Here is a 17,231-nt window from a genome sequence, read left to right as displayed (position 1 = left end):
TTAATTAAAGGCAAAGGTTTGGCAGCCGGTAGTTAAGTTGAACTATGAAGAGCTTAATTTGGAATACATTGGAGAGCTACATGTAAAATTAGATTAAAACTTGCATTTCGATAGTTCCTTTCACAACAATGGGGCATCCTCTTGACAGTCGGTGCCAGAGAGCCAGCACAAATTGACCTTGTTCCTATATTGCTAACAATTTATAAAACTTCTCACATTCTCATCAGCTTCCCCAGATTCGACCACTTGCCTACATACTAGGAACAGTTAACACCAGCCAATTAACATGCCAACCCGCTTGTGATCTATGTGGAAATCGGAGCACTAAAGAAGTGCAGGTGGTCACATCATCATTGTTGAAAACATCAGCGGGCACGGTGCCTTACAATGACGGTGATCGCAACTTCTACTGAAGTGTGGATGGCCGTTGGCTCACTAGGAGCTCATCCGCCCTTTGACAGGTCTTGTTTTTGGTCCACAGCCCCCTCACCTGGCAAACCAGGTGGAGGAGACCGTTTAGTGGCCGACTATCCGACCATGGAGCAGGTAGCACGGTATTACATGGTACCCATGGCGGGGGGGGGGGGGGGAACTCCTCCCCTGACCTGACAAAAGGTGGCCATGGAGAACATGCAAACCACCCAGAAGTCACTGAAGTTCAGATTGAACCCAGGTCTCTGCTGAAGCAACGGTTCTACCAACTGCTGCCGCCCATGCAATATCTGTTAGTACTTTTCAAATGGAGTCACTTGTAGACATTGGAAGCAGTAATAGCGTAGCATGACCCCATGAAAAACATTTGTAAATCTTCTGCCACAGAGGGTAGTTGAGGCCAGTTCATTGGCTATATTTAAGAGGGAGTTAGATGTGGCCCTTGTGGCTAAGGGGATCAGGGGGTATGGAGAGAAGGCAGGTACGGGATACTGAGTTGGATGATCAGCCATGATCATATTGAATGGCGGTGCAGGCTCGAAGGGCCGAATGGCCTACTCCTACTCCTGCACCTAATTTCTATGTTTCTAAGGAAGCTTCACATGCCATGTTTGTGTTTGGGATCAAAGTTAGATCTTGTGCGTGGGAAATGAATGAGACAATTTTCACTGAGCCAGCCTATATCCCTCGTGTAATAAGGAGACATGGAGCCTCCATAACTCAATTACAAATCGGAGGAATGAGTTTTGGATTTGTAAATGACCTATTCATTTTCTATTATTCAGGTACTTCCTGCTCTTCCCAGAACTCGATGACAACGGTCGATCAAATGCTCCTGAGCTGGTCCCAGTGAAGGTAGGTTGACGGCTATCTCGTCTATTATTCCTCTTGGTGGAATTAGACCAGGTTTGGCAACCTACCACTGGTGAAGCCTTGATTTTCTGGCGTGCCCTACCAACAAAGGCTCCAATGTGGATGAAGCTTAACGCTGCCACTGAAGTCCCTCTTGCTTCCTACTTTGCCTATGTCCATGCCTTGGTCATATTACCATCTTCATTGTGACTGAAGCATAGGTTCACGAGATTGATCCCTGGGATGGCGGGACTGTCATATGAGGAAAGATTGAAAAGACGAGGCTTGTATTCACTGGAGTTTAGAAGGATGAGGGGTTATCTTATAGAAACATATAAAATTATAAAAGGACTGGACAAGCTAGATGGAGGTAAAATGTTCCCAATGTTGGGCGAGTCCAGAACCAGGGGCCACAGTCTTAGAATAACGGGGAGGTCATTTAAGACTGAGGTGAGAAAAAAACTTTTTCACCCAGAGTTGTGAATTTGTGGAATTCCCTGCCACAGAGGGCAGTGGAGGCCAAGTCACTGGATGGATTTAAGAGAGTTAGATAGAGCTTTAAGGGCTAGTGGAGTCAAGGGATATGGGGAGAAGGCAGGCACGGGTTATTGATAGGGGACGATCAGCCATGATTACAATGGATGGTGGTGCTGGCTCAAAGGGCCGAATGGCCTCCTCCTGCACCTATTTTCTATGTTTCTAAGCCATTTAAGTCTGTGAGAAACTCTTTGTAATGGAGAAAATCACAGGTGGTTAATACAGATTTTAATAAAGGCCATTTTTTAAACATGTCCCAAACATTATGGAGAGCACGGTAGATGCGCTTTAAGTCTTTTGACCAAGTCTTGCATGGTGGGCTGGTCCGGAAGGTTCGGACGTGTTTGCAAATGTTATCCAATATTGGGTGGGCGATAGAAGGCAAGGAGAGAGGTATTAGGATGAGCCTCTAATTGGAAATCTATCAATGGTGTGCTACAGAAATCAGTGCTGTGCCTTCTGTAATATATATGACTTGGATATGAATGTGGAGGGTCTGATTAAGTTTGCATGCAACACAAAAGTTGTTGAGGTCGCAGATGAAGGTTATTTCAGGATACAGTGGCACATAACTCGCTGCCGAGCAGTGACAGAATTTAATCTGGACAAGTCAGGTAATGTACTTTGGGAGGTTATACTCTGATAGAAAATGTACAGGAAATTACCTTGGATGCACTTTTATAGTTTAGAGATACAGCACGGAAACGGGCCCTTCGGCCCACCGAGTCCGCACCGACCAGCGATCCCCGCACATTAACACAATCCCACACACTGCGGAGATTTTTACATTTGCCAAGCCAGTTTACCTACAAATCTGTGCGCCTTTGGAGTGTGGGAGAAATCCGGAGAACTTGGAGAAAACCCACGCAGCGAGAACGGACAAACTCCGCACAGACAGCACCCATAGTCGGGATCGAACTCGGGTCTCCAGCGCCGCAAGGCAGCAACTCTACCGCTGCGCCACCGTGCCACCCTTAGTGAAGTCTGCTGTGTGATTTTACAAGATTGAATGCAAAAACGAAGATTGTCACTGTACCTAGATGCATGTAGGTGAGGAAGCATTGAATTGGAGGTTATTTTATAGTGCTCATTTTTATCAGGTTAATCTGGTGCACTTCAGTTAAAACACTTCAGTTCACTGCTCTGTAGTTGCCACTCAAATTAACTATCTAAAGAAGGGCCTCGACCCGAAACGTCACCCATTCCTTCTCGCCAGAGATGCTGCCTGTCCCGCTGAGTTACTCTAGCTTAATCTCTGACTATCCTGGATGATTTGTTAAAGACCTGTTTTTTTTTTTTTTTTCTTTTAATTAAAAACCTTCACTGTCCCAAGTTTGCTCTTTGTAAACAGGAAGTTGAGAGTTGATTTCTGTCCACAGTCAGACACACACTTCCTCTGCTTGTAGACAAAGAGGATCTTTCCTCGCCAGCAGTCATGCAAGGGTAGCAAATGGCTACTCCATAACCACCTGCTCCCTCCCCATCAAATACCCCACACCACTTCCCATCTCCTGTAGCCCATAGGCAGTTCATACCTACCTACCAGCCCTTCTGAAGTGCTTCCCTCTGCAAGCTTAACACTAACTTCTGAATTCTGCTCTCTTTTGAATCATTGCTGATGCATATGCCATGGTTTATTTGTGATCCTTCAAACTGATGTAACATTGTGTATGTGACAGATAAAGTTGTCTTGACTTGAACGTAAGATTTGGTTTAGTTTAGAGATACAGCGCGGAAACAGGCCCTTCGGCCCACCGCGTCTGCACCGACCAGTGATCCCCACACACGAACACCACCCTAGGCACACGGGGCACAGTTTTACATTTATACCAAGCCAATTAACCTACAAACCTGTACGTCTTTGGAGCGTGGGAGAAGACCGAATATCTCGGAGGAAACTCGAGCAGGTCACGGGGAGAACGTACAAACTGTACAGGCAGCACCCGTGGTCAGGATCGAACCCGGGTCTCTGTTGCTGTGGGGCAGTAGCTTGACCGCTGCCCCACCGTCCAGCTATCTGGATCAGGAATCTGCTGTTCGGCCCCTCAAGCCTGTTCCATCCTTTACCAAGATCGGGGATCTACCTTGACTAATTTTCCTGCCATCCTATCAGCAATATCCAAAATTGTGTTGATCGCAGTTCAATGAATGACTGAGCCTCTGGGACAAATTGCCAAAGATTTGTCACTTTCAGAGTGAAATTTCTCTGAGATTTTAGATTTCAATTCTGAATGCTTTGCCCTCTGATTTAGACTGATCTCGTCTCGTGTCAATATTGTATCTCCCCTGTTGAGACGCGTAAGAATTTTGTTTCAATGCGGTTGCCTTTGTCTTCTAAACTCGGCATATTCCATCTCTCATGGGCCATCCCGTTTCATGAGACGCTGAATAAAAGGACATGCCTTTAGAAAGGAGATGAGGAATTTCTTTACTCCGATGGTTGTGAATCGATGGAATTGATAGGTACAGCTTTACAAAAAAAACAGTGCTGGAGTAAATCAGCGTGTCAGACAACATCCTTGGAGAAAATGGATAGTGGACATTTTTGGGTTTGGGCCCATACTTATCCATCACTTACCCATGTGTTACCCGGCCTGTTGCGTTACTTCTGCACATTGTTCAAAGTTTTGGTCCATCTGACCAAATCTTAATGATTTGATAATGTTTGCATGGAGAGTCTTGAAGTTTGGTTTGTTATGCCCCTGTCCCACTTGGGAAACCTGAACGGAAACCTCTGGAGACTTTGCGCCCCACCCAAGGTTTCCGTGCGGTTCCCGGAGGTTTTTGTCAGTCTCCCTACCTGCTTCCACTACTTGCAACCTCCGGCAACCTCTGGGAACCTCACGGAAACCTTGGGTGGGGCGCAAAGTCTCCAGAGGTTTCTGTTCAGGTTTCCTAAGTGGGACAGGGGCATTAATGTTATATATATATAACATTATATATATACGTGTGTGTGTGTGGTACAACCTGTTTGCGTGTCTGCTGTGAACAGCGTGTTTCATGCCGTACCTTTTGCGCAGTGCTTTATATAGCAAGGTTTTGCATATTTCTGATGTGTTAAATTCAGGAACTGCAAAGGATGTGGTGGCTTGTTAGAAAATGAAAACTCTGTGCATTTCTTCTTTTTATCATGTAAGGGATTGTGAACATAGAGCTGGGCTGCACGGTTTGCCTACTGAGTCAATGAATATTCTATCCAGCACACTAACATTTGAAGATAGACACAAAACGCTGGAGTAACTCAGCGGGACAAGCAGCATCTCTGGACAGGAATGGGTGATGTTTATCGGATCCTTTGGACCCTTTTGTCTCAACCTGAAACGCCACCTGTTCCTTCTCTCCATTTCACCCGTTCCTTCTCTGCATTTCGTTGTCTCTGTACTGTACACTGACAATGACAATTAAAATTGAATCTGAATCTGAATCTCCAGAGATGCTGCTAATCCCGCTGAGTTACTTTATCTTCGGTTTAAACCACCATCTGCAGCTCCTTCGTACAGACTAACATCTGAGATGGACACAAAATGCTGGAGTAACTCAGCGGGTTAGGCAGCATCTCTGGAGAACATGGTTAGGTGATGTTTCAGGGCAGTCAGTCAGAAGAAGGGTCTCAATCTGAAACGTTACCTTTCCATTTTCCCCAGAGGTGCTGCTTGACCTGTTGAGTTACTCTAGCACTTTGTCATGCGCTATGTGCCATCATCCGTAGTTCATTTTTATTAGATAAAAATTTTAGATGGTTTACAATACCAATTGAACTCGCACTTGTGGATTTTCGGCTCTGATCCCCAACAACATCTGACTACCTCTGGGTCTGACTGGGTCTCTTTGTGTAGGGGGGAACTGCAGATGCTGGTTTAAACCAAAAACCGCCACAGAAAGCTGGAGTAACTCAGCGGGTCAGGCAGCATCCCTGGAGAAAAGGAATCTGACGTTTCGGGTCGAGACCCTTCTGGCACGGTCAAGGAAACGGGAACCGAGAGATATAGAAGGTACACAGGACAAATGAATGGAAGATTATGCAGAAAGTAATGATAATTGGAGAATTGTGGAGCCCACAATGGTCCATTGTTGGCTGTGAGATGGGTAATAACGAGTTAACACAGACGGTGGAACTCGACAGGTAGAACTTCTTCTGATCGAGTCCCCACACAAGATTAGAAGTTGTTCAGCCAGAGCTGGGCACATTTCTCGGCATCTGCATACAATGGTGTCTGTCTTGTTGCTTCTTGTGCATGGTGGTGGAAAGATTGGTGGAAACAGGGCTGCGACATGAACGCTCTTTCCTTGACCCCGCAGTAAAACTAACACGATGATTAGGGTGAGGGAGGGATGGAGAGAGAGTGGACCCAAGGGCTACTTGAAGTTGGAGAAATCAATATTCGTACCTCTAGGTCGTAAGCTGCCCAAGCAAAGACCAGAAAAAGGTACGACTCTTTGGGCAACTACTCGGGACCTCTTTCAAAGAGTGGCTGCTTGTCCAGTGTCCAATGCACCCCATCCCCCTCCAATCACTCTCCTGTTTAATGCACCCCAGGGAACTGTGGATGTTGGAGCTTTCAGGCAATCAGTGCTGATGTTACTCGGTGGGTCAGGCAGCATCTCTGGCGGATGTGCGTAGGCAATGTTTTGGGCCGAGACCTTCTCTTTAACAACCTTTTTCTCTGGCTATCAGGACAATTCCTTGAAATGATACCTAGTTTTCTGGAGCTTCCTGGTCCTCAAATAATAATAATAAAGCTTTATTTCAGACACGGGTCCATATAACACATCATACAGTATAAAGGAGATACAAAAAATACATTAAAAATTGCATATTAGCCTATAAGATATACAAGCTATTGCACCAATGCCGTCTTAGCCTAGAAGTGAATCTATAGCAGCTTTTCAGAGGGCTGACTAGGGCTTCAATTATGTGGTTCTCTGACTTGTCCAGGCGACACATAAAACTAAACATCAGCTGTCTTAAGAGTGTCTCACAGGTTGGCACTCTAGTGGACACAAACAACTGACTGGCACTATGCCACCTAGGGACACGAAGCAGCAACCTCGTTGCATCATTGTATGCTACCTTGAGCCTCTGCATACTCTTTTCCTTGTAGTTAGACCACAATTGAGCAGTATATAACGGTGTGATATAGGTTCTGAACAGGGAACACTTCACAGAATCACAAAGCAGGACCAGTCCTGTATTAGCTCCTCCACTGTTTCAATGGCACTTTACTGTCAAATGTACCTAGTTATAAGAAAATTGATTTTACAGAGGGTTCAGTAAAAAATCTTACTAGACACAGACACAATCTTACTTGAATGCAAGAGTGTAGTAACAATAGGTTACACTGAGTGCACATGAGTCGCCACAGTCTCAGAGCCTTTTTCTACGATTAAAATCCACAGTTGTTAAAGATATAGTCTTTAAGTGGCCTGTCCCACTTACGCGATTTTTTTTTTCGGGTCTTGCCGCCACCCGTCCTAGTCGCAGCAGGTCTCCGAAAATTTCCAACATGTTGAAAATCCAGCGGCGACCAGAAAAAGGTACGACTCTTTGGGCGACTACTCACGACCATACAGGAATCACCCCGCAAAGGTTCTCTCGTGTTACAGTGGCCATTCCCTGCCCTCTTGAGGATATTCCTGACACTATTTCCATTAGACTTGGAGTAGAATTAGATCATTGGAGTCTGCTCCGCCATTCAATCATGGATGATGTATTTTTCCCTCAACCCCATTTTCCTGCCACCTTCCCATAACCTTTGATACCCTTCGGAATCAAGAGCCTATCAATCTCTGCTTTAAAAAATAGCCATTGAAGACAAATGCCCAATTCCCAGCAAGAACAGGGAACTCATTTGGTTCCCATTATTAAAGTTAATATTAATTGAAAGGCATCTTCCAAACGAGCTTGCTATCTATGTCTGTGTTCTGCCTGTATACTGATTGCTATGTATCCTACAGCAGTACTCGCTCGAATTTAGAAGATTGAGGGGGGATCTTATAGAAACTTGCAAAATTCTTAAGGGGTTGGACAGGCTGGATGCAGGAAGATTGTTCCCGATGTGGGGAAGTCCAGAACAAGGGGCAACACAGTTTAAGGATAAGGGGAAAGTCTTTTCGGACCGAGATGATAATTTTATTTTTCACACAGAGTGGTGAATCTGTGGAATTCTCTGCCACAGTAAGTAGTTGAGGCCAGTTCATTGGTTATATTTAAGAGGGAGTTAAATGTGGCCCTTGTGGCTAAGGGGATTGGGGTATGGAGAGAAGGCAGGTACGGGATACTGAGTTGGATGATCAGCCACGATCGTATTGAATGGCGAATAGTGCAGGCTCGAACGGCCGATTGGCCTACTCCTGCACCTATTTTCTATGTTTCTAACAGTGACACTGCTGCTGAAGTGTATTGGCTGTGGAGACCGTTCAGGATATCCTAGGTTGAAGGGCACTGTGTATGGAAGGTTGTTCTGCCGTTTCAAAGCAAAGCCATCTGCAATGAGCTGGAAGCTGTGGTTGAATTCTGTGCAGTTTGAGTGTGTCAGAGTGAAAGAGTGAGTCATTGTTAAAGCAGAATAAAGGCGCTTCCATTTTTAGCATTATTGTCATGCATTGTGTGTCAAGATCGGAGCTCTGCTTTTCAATTCCCAGACTTGTTTGTAGAGGTTTGCATCTCTGAGCAACCCAAATTGAACTTGAAATTGGATGAAGCCACACTCTTGCATTGGGTGTGATGGTTGTGGGTATACACACTGACTTAATCAGATGTATGTTTGTGCTAATAACATTGGATTCATCATACTTGGGGCAGTAAGTGTGCGGTGATGTGATTCATCCATTCGAGTTCCTTCCACCCTGCGCATGTATTAAGGAATTCAGAAACTTGTCTCTGAATGAAAGGTTATTTTTGGAAGTTGAGGTCGAGGGTTTAAAAAATGGGCAAATAGAATTTCTTCACGTTGCAAGTTACATTTTTCACTGAGACCCACATCCTCATTCTTTTGCACCCATCCAAATCCATCATCAATAACCTTCAAAGATGCTGGAGTAACTCAGCAGGACAGGCAGTATCTCTGGATTGAATGAATGGATGATGTTTCCCGCCAGGTCACTCCTCAGACAGTCTGAAGAAGGGTCTCTACCCGAAGGGCCTGTTTCCGCGCTGTATCTCTAAGCTAAACTAGGCCTGTTGCTGAAGCCTCATTAAGTACATGGAGCAATGTATATATTGATTTCTCAAGCACATTACCGAGCACTTCCATCTCATTCAGTTCACAATAACATGCAGTCGCGTTGGCGCAGCGGTAGAGTTGCTGCCTTACAGCGAATGCAGCGCCGGAGACCCGGGTTCAACCCCGACTACGGGTGCTGTCTGTACGGAGTTTGTACGTTCTCCCTGTGACCTGCCTGGGTTTTCCCCAAGATCTTCGGTTTCCTCCCACACTCCAAAGACGTACAGGTTTGTAGGTTAATGTGCTTGGTAAATCTAAAAATGATCCCTAGCGTGTGTAGGATAGTGTTAATGTGCGGGGATGGCTAGTCGGCGCGGATCTGATGGGCCGAAGGGCCTGTTTCCGTGCTGTATCTCTAAACTAGACATACTTTCATTAACTCCTCATACTGACTTTTCACCATAACATTTAGAGCAGTATTTGGTTGCATGTCACAAACCTGTTAGAAGGGCTTCGGTTTAGTCTTGATTTACACCAACTCTGTATCCATAATCGGTACTCTCCGAAGTTGCTCCACTCCGTCCTGTTATTGTCTAAGCTCAGTGTTTGTTGACATATCCCAATATATTGTAATGCAGCCTGCCCTTTAAAATCTCCCAGCTATTTAGTGACCTCATCACCTTCAACATCAGCCACTGCTCAATTACTGAGGTATTCAGCTTCTGGTGGCAGTCACACAACTAGTTGCGCTGCTGCCTCCACTACGGTGAACTAGGCAGCACGGTGGCGCAGCGGTAGAGCTGCTGCCTGATCGTGTCAGAGACCCGGGTTCCATCCTGACTACGGGTGCTGTCTGTACGGAGTTTGCACGTGCTCCCTGTGACCGCCTGGATTTTCTCAGGATGCCTCCCACACTTTCCTCCCCCACTCCAAAAACATACAGGCTTGTAGGTGAATTGGCTTCTGTAAATTGTGTGTAGGATATAACTAGTGTACGGGTGATAGCTGGTCGGCGTGGACTCGGTGGGCTGACAGACCTGTTTCCACACTGTATCTCTAAATTAAACAAGATGCTGGAGTAACTCAGCGGGTCAGGCAGCATCCCTGGGGAACAGTGATAGGTAACATTTTGGGTTGGCTGAAACATCCCTACTCGTTATCACCTATCCCCAACCTCTGGAGATGCTTCCTGATCTGCTAAGTTGCTCCAGCACTTGTGTCTATCTTTGGCATAAACCAACATCTGCAGTTCTTTGTTTCTACATTTTAGTAAATTGTGCTGGGTGCCAATGGCCACCTTGCCGTGTTTTGCCAATGGCCACCTTGCCGTGTTTTGCCAATGGCCACTTGCCGTGTTTTGCCAATGACCACCTTGCCGTGTTTTGCCAATGCCCACCTTGCCTAATGGAAATATTGATCTGAATACTGGTCAAAACTCACCGGCAATTCTCTGAAGATGATGCCATGCGTGCGTTCCCTCCCCCCCCCCCCCCCCCCCTAGCGAAGAGATGGGCTCTATCGCTTGGAAAAATGTTTTATGTTTTTGAGTGGAATTGTAATCTTTAATGTTTTGCATTGTAACATTTTGTCTTTGTGGGCCACTGATCTTTCCAATTAAGCTTGGCAACATTCATTTACAAAACACGGCAAGGTGGCCATTGGCACCCAGCACACTTTACTAAACCTTGCCATGCACAAAATGTAGAAACCAAGAACTGCAGATGTTGGTTTCTGCCAAAGATACACACAAAGTGCTGGAGCAACTTAGCAGATCAGGAAGCATCTCTGGAGACAAGGGCCGTGCTGCCTATTTGCTTGTGACTTGAGTTTGGCTGCAGGTTGAGATTGAAATGAAGTGAATGAACCAGAGGTGGGCATCAGCAGCTTGTGGGAATGAATGAAAGCATTGCCTCTCGTTCTATCACTGGTGAATATCTTGCTGTTTGTTCGAAGTAAAAGGTAGTATGTTGTATGTGGGGTGGCTGTTGCATCTCCCTGTGTTTGATGAACACTGACTCCTTGAGTTTCTCTATCCTCGTAGATTCCGCGCAGTATTTGAGGGGGACCCGTTGCTGAGGATCCCGTGGCTGGGGTTGGGGCAGGAGCCTCCCCTGCATCTGCAGCTGAATCCCTGGTTTTTCCTTGGCACATTTCGGTCCCAACATGAATGAAGTGTCCGTTGTGAAGGAGGGCTGGCTTCATAAACGAGGTGAGTGCAACAGCAGACAGACTTGAACCTAAACTCCCATTGCTTCAGTGGCCTTCAGACTGTGCAGCTGGCATTGCTGAGGACACCCAAGGGCAGCAGATACAGTCGCCTAAATGCCTGTACCATGCTGATTTGAAAATGTCAATGAATTGGGCTATTCAGCCTTTCGAGTCAATGTCAGCTCACAGTGCAATCCCACCAACCTAGTCTCCTCGCTTATTTCTCAGTCACCTATTCCACAGTGTATGTCCGCCCCTAGTCCTACAAACCCTGTATACCAGCAGCAATTTACATGCCCAGTGATCCTACCAATTAGTCTATTGTGGGAGGGAACCAGAACACCGTGAAGAAACTCTCTCGGTTCCAATAGACAATAGACAATAGGTACAGGAGTAGGCCATTCGGCCCTTCGAGCCAGCACCGCCATTCAATGCGATCATGGCTGATCATCCACAATCAGCTGCCTTCCTGCCTTCTCCCCATATCCCCTGACTCCGCCATCTTTAAGAGCCCTATCTACCTCTCTCTTGTTCCAGAGAGTGATTGCGGACTCTGGCCAGACAGTGGCGCAGCTGGTAGAGCTGCTGCCTCAGCGTTCAAGTCCCCGTGTGTAATTCTGACCTCGAGTGCTGTCTGTGTGGTGTTTCCATGGTTTCCCTGAGATTGCGTGAGTTTCCTCGGGTGCTACGGTTTTGTCCCACAGCCCAAAAACGTGCAGGTTTGTAGGTTAATTGGTCTCTGTAAATTGGCCTTCATGTGTGGGGTAGTTTACACGATGAGAATATGGTGTGGTCTCGATGGACAACAGGGCCTGTTCCCATGCTGTATCTTTCAAGCTGTGCTGGCTCGAAGGGCTGAATGGCCTCCTCCTGCACCTATTTTCTATGTTCTATGTTCTAATTAATTGGGGGGGAAAAACTCCACACAGGACCAATGGTCACCATTGATCTTGTACCCTTGTGTACTAATAAAAATGTTGGACCTGCTCTGCCTCTGGAGAGAAGGAATGGGTGACGTTTCGGGTCGAGACCCTTCTTCCGACTGTTCTTGAAATGTTACTGTGGTCACACCTTTACCTTGCTGACTGGAGCAGGGGAGATGGCTTTCCGCTATATTCTTGTGTCACTAAATGTTGACATTGCATTCCTTGAGTGGAAATTGTAAAGTGAGTTCCTACCCCGTGCCAAAAGGTGGATGCATCTCATTATGATCTCGATGGGAAAATTTAAGTCTGAGTGGTCACAGTGCCACGTAGAGTGGAGGAAGGAACTGCAGATACTGCTTGACACTGAAGATAGACACAAAAAGCTGGAGTAACTCAGTGGGACCGGCAGCGTCTCTGCAGAGAAAGAATAGATGACGTTTCAGATTCAGATTCAGATTCAGATTCAATTTTAATTGTCATTGTCAGTGTACAGTACAGAGACAACGAAATGCATTTAGCATCTCCCTGGAAGAGCGACATAGCACATGATTTGAATAAATAATAATAAGTGTCCGGGGGGGGGGGGTTGATGATTGGCAGTCACCGAGGTACGTTGTTGAGTAGAGTGACAGCCGCCGGGAAGAAGCTGTTCCTGGACCTGCTAGTTCGGCAATGGAGAGACCTGTAGCGCCTCCCGGATGGTAGGAGGGTAAACAGTCCATGGTTGGGGTGAGAGCAGTCCTTGGCGATGCTGAGCGCCCTCCGCAGACAACGCTTGCTTTGGACAGACTCAATGGGGGGGGAGCGAGGAACCGGTGATGTGTTGGGCAATTTTCCCACCCTCTGCAATGCTTTCCGATCGGAGACAGAGCAGTTGCCACACCATACTGTGATGCAGTTGGTAAGGATGCTCTCGATGGTGCAGCGGTAGAAGTTCACCAGGATCTGAGGAGACAGATGGACCTGCTTCAGTCTCCTCAGGAAGAAGAGACGCTGATGAGCCTTCTTGATCAGAGTAGAGGTATTGTGGGTCCAAGAGAGGTCATCGGAGATGTTGACTCCCAGGAGCCTGAAGCTAGAAACACGTTCCACCTCCATCCCGTTAATGTGGATGGGGGTGTGCGTGCCGCCTCTGGACTTCCTGAAGTCTACAATGAGCTCCTTGGTTTCCAGACTAGTCTGAAGAAAGGTCTCGATCCGAAACGTCGCCCATTCCTTCTCTCCAGAGATGAGTCCCGCCAGTCCCGCTGAGTTACTCCAGCTTTTTGTGCCACGTAGTGTTAGACAGGGAAAGCTTCAACTGGTCGGAGGTTGGAAGACTGTATTGCCAGTTGTCACAGGCTGTAACTCTGACTGTTCTGCTTGTGGAGAATGTGATTCCCCTGCCTTAAGTTGAACAGCTCTATTTGCATTCAAATGCTAAAGGATGAGAGGAGATGAAGCTGCCCCCGAACCAGATCCTCCTCGATGTCACCTTAGTTCTTTCTACCTGTTTGTTTTAGTATTTCTTCAAAATGGATGCCGAGAATCCATCGCTATATTCTCACCGCCCGACACATTGACTTGTGTTTATTATCTACTGAAGTACTGCACGCTTTTTAAAAGGCTATCTATCAATTCCATTGAGACCGATTCACCTTTGTGTTGCTGTACTCGGGCATTCCTACTAATTCTAATTTAGATGCAGTGCAGAAACGGGCCCTTCAGCCCATCGAGACCTCGCCCGCCATCAATCTGCCATATGCTAGTGAGAAGGTACACAAAAAAGCTGGAGAAACTCAGTGGGTGAGGCAGCATCTATGGAGCGAAGGAAATAGGCAACGTTTCGTCCCGAAACCCTTCAGGAAGGAAATAGGTAACGTTTTGGGCCGAAACCCGGAAGGGTTTCGGCCCGAAACGTTGCCTTTTTCCTTCGCTCCATAGATGCTGCTGCACCCGCTGAGTTTCTCCAGCTTTTTTGTGTACCTTCGATTTTCCCAGCATCTGCAGTTCCTTCTTAAACACTAGTGAGAAGGAATGGGTGACATTTCGGGTCGAGACCCTTCAGACGAGAGTCGGGGGAAAGGGAAACGACCTGAAATTTCACCCACTCCTCTCCACAGATGCTGCCCGTCGCGCTGAGTAGCACCAGCATTGTGTGCCCATCAATGGTTTAAACCAGCAGTTCGTTCCCACCCACATACTAGTTCTGTTATCCCACTTTTGTATCTTACACACTTGGGGGGGGGCAATTGACGGAGGCCAATTAACGGGAAACCGGGGCTCACGGACCACCCACGAGGAGAACATGCATACTCCACACAGAGAGCACCCGTAGTCGGGATTGAACCCGGGTCTCTGGCGCTGTGGCAGCAGCTCTACCACTGTGCTGTCCTAAATCTTCAAAGACTTACAGGCATCCCTATTTGCAGTCCCTTTCCACTGGCAACCATGCTACCAACTTCCAAGGCCACAAGCTCGGACATATTCCACTTGTCTCCCCTTCGTACTTGTAACCCACCTCTTTGGTCACCCTGTTCTAATATGTTGCACATTATAAATTGATTGTAGGTGTTAAGATTCAGATTCAATTTTAATTGTCATTGTCAGTGTACAGTACAGAGACAACGAAATGCATTAAAGGAGAGAAGATAGACACAAAGTGCTGAAGTAAGGGGTTGGACAGGCTAGATGCAGGAAGATTGTTCCCGATGTTGGGGAAGTCCAGAACAAGGGGTCATAGTTTAAGGATAAGGGGGAAATCTTTTAGAACCGAGATGAGGAAAACTCTTTTCACACAGAGTGGTGAATCTCTGGAATTCTCTGCCGCAGAGGGTAGTTGAGGCCACAGTTCATTGGCTATATTTAAGAGGGAGTTAGATGTGGCCCTTGTGGCTAAGGGGATCAGGGGGTATGGAGAGAAGACAGGAACAGGATACTGAGTTGGATGATCAGCCATGATCATATTGAATGGCGGTGCAGGCTCGAAGGGCCGAATGGCCTACTCCTGCACCTATTTTCTATGTTTCTATGTAACTCAGCGGGTCAGGCAGTATCTCCGGGGGGGGGGAATGATGGGTGGCGTTTTGGATAGGGAACCCTGCAAGTCACTTTAGTTCAGAAGAAGGGTTCTGACCTGAAACGTCACCCATCCTTTTTCCCAGTGTCTATCTTCAGTGTAAGCCAGCATCTGCAGTTCCTTCCTACACATTGTACAAAGAAAGGTTTGTTCTGTAAGTGCCATTCCAGTCAGTGTTGTCATTAACTGACTCATTAAGAGCTCTGATGAGAAGGACTTCTATGGAGCCCATCCTTCTTTAAAATAAATTGTCATTCCTGTTAAGGAGGTTGCGCATTGAAATCCCAAATTAAGGTCTCGGTCTCTGTCCCTGGACAATGGAAGGGTTGTTTGGAGCATTTATCTAAATTACACTCTCTCATGAATTGGTTTCATGAGTGAAGAAAGTGGTAAGAAAGTGGCCAATTCGGGCACTCCAAGCAGCGGAGTTTGTTCAACCGTCTCATCGTCGGACTTTCGATCATCCCGACTAGAGAGCCTGTACATCCAGCTGTCCGTAGCGGCGACTACGGAACGTTCATGGCCCCGACCACGGATGAACAAAGAACAAAGACTGACTGAACGTTGTTGCCTTCCACCACAGTGAAGAATGCTGTGGTGGATGTTTGTGTTAAATTGTATTGTGTGTTCTTTTTGAGTGTATCGCTGCTGGCAAATTCATTTCACTGCACCTTAGTTGGTGCATGTGACGAATAAATTTGTATCGTATTGAATTTTTAACTTTGTTTATGGGCAAGCATGTTCTTGTCTGTGTGCCCAGTGCTGGTTGGAACCACCAAAGTGGCATGAAGTGGTTATTAATAATAATAATAATAATATTTTATTGTCATTGTACATAAGTGCAACGAGATTTAGTATGCAGCTTCCATCCGATGTCGTAACTTAAATAACTAATGAAATTTAGATTTAGATACCCCGAGAACATGATTTGTAAAAAGAACATTAAAACAGTAAAACAGTCAAAACAGTTCAAACAGACTGAAGTGCAGACGTGTCTGTGCGACGTGACCATCCGAGGGAGACAGTCCATGGGGATGGGGGGCACTCAGCAGGGCCGGTTCAGAGCCGCTATAGCTCTGGGAATGAAGCTGTTCCTGAGTCTGGAGGTGTGGGCGTAGAAGGCCTTGTAACGTCTGCCGGAGGGATGTAGTTCGAACAGTCCATTACAAGGGTGAAGCTGTGACCAGTGGGGATGCGTTTGTATGGAAAAGGGCAAACATTTCTCTTGAATGAATGCCGTCCTGACCGTGCTCACTGTGTTGTTTGCTGTTTCCAGGTGAATATATTAAAACATGGAGACCCAGGTATTTCCTGTTGAAATCGGACGGTTCTTTTATCGGCTACAAGGAAAAGCCTGAGAGCCCAGATCACGGTTTGCCACCTCTAAACAACTTCTCCGTAGCAGGTGAGTCCTTAATGACTTTGCGTATTAGTTGCTGTCTGCGTATAACTTGCAGAAGGTAGGCACAAAATGCTGGAGTAACTCAGCGGGCGAGGCAGCATCTATGGAGAGAAGGAATTGGCGACGTTTCAGAAGGGTCTCGATCCGAAATGTCGCCAATTCCTTCTCTCCATAAATGCTGCCTCACCCGCTGAGTTACTCCAGCATTTTGGGTCTACCTTCGATTTACCAGCATTGGCAGTTCTCTCTGAAATATAACTTGCAGAAGTTCCCTTCCAATTTGGGCACCATCTCTGATTCAAGTCTCAATACCCAAAACATGGGTTTCATTTGTAAGAATGCCATAGTACAGGGTAGCTCTCAATTACCTGAAGCCAATAGGCCTTTGTACTTCAAGAATGAATTACTAATAATCACCCTTGTGGATTTAGACACAATGCTGGAGTAACTCAGCGGGACGGGCATCATCTCTGGAGTGAAGGAATGCGTGATGTTTCGGGTCAAAGACCTTATTAAACATCACCCATTCCTTCTCTCCGGAGATGCTGCCTGTCCTGCTGAGTTACTCCAGCATTTTGTCTCTATCCGGTGTAAACCGGCATCTGCAGTTCCTTCCTGCACAACAGTCTGACCTTTCTCCTATAATGTCCCGA

General features: G+C 46.5%; 1 protein-coding gene across 1 annotated transcript in view; it reads left to right on the top strand.

Moving 5' to 3' along the window:
- The window catches only part of LOC129714205 (RAC-beta serine/threonine-protein kinase-like), an 81,146-nt gene that overhangs the window by 39,861 nt on the left and 24,054 nt on the right, over positions 1-17,231 (top strand). Inside the window, 3 exon segments of the mRNA XM_055663730.1 lie at positions 1,218-1,287; positions 11,026-11,193; positions 16,453-16,581. Coding sequence (XP_055519705.1) covers positions 11,148-11,193; positions 16,453-16,581 — 175 coding nt within the window. The 5' untranslated portion in view covers positions 1,218-1,287; positions 11,026-11,147.

The sequence above is a fragment of the Leucoraja erinacea genome, chromosome 38, assembly GCF_028641065.1.
Source record: "Leucoraja erinacea ecotype New England chromosome 38, Leri_hhj_1, whole genome shotgun sequence".
Taxonomy (NCBI): Eukaryota; Metazoa; Chordata; class Chondrichthyes; order Rajiformes; family Rajidae; genus Leucoraja; species Leucoraja erinaceus.
The sequence above is the reverse complement of the archived record's forward strand: the minus strand, read 5'-3'. Positions and strand labels throughout refer to the sequence as shown.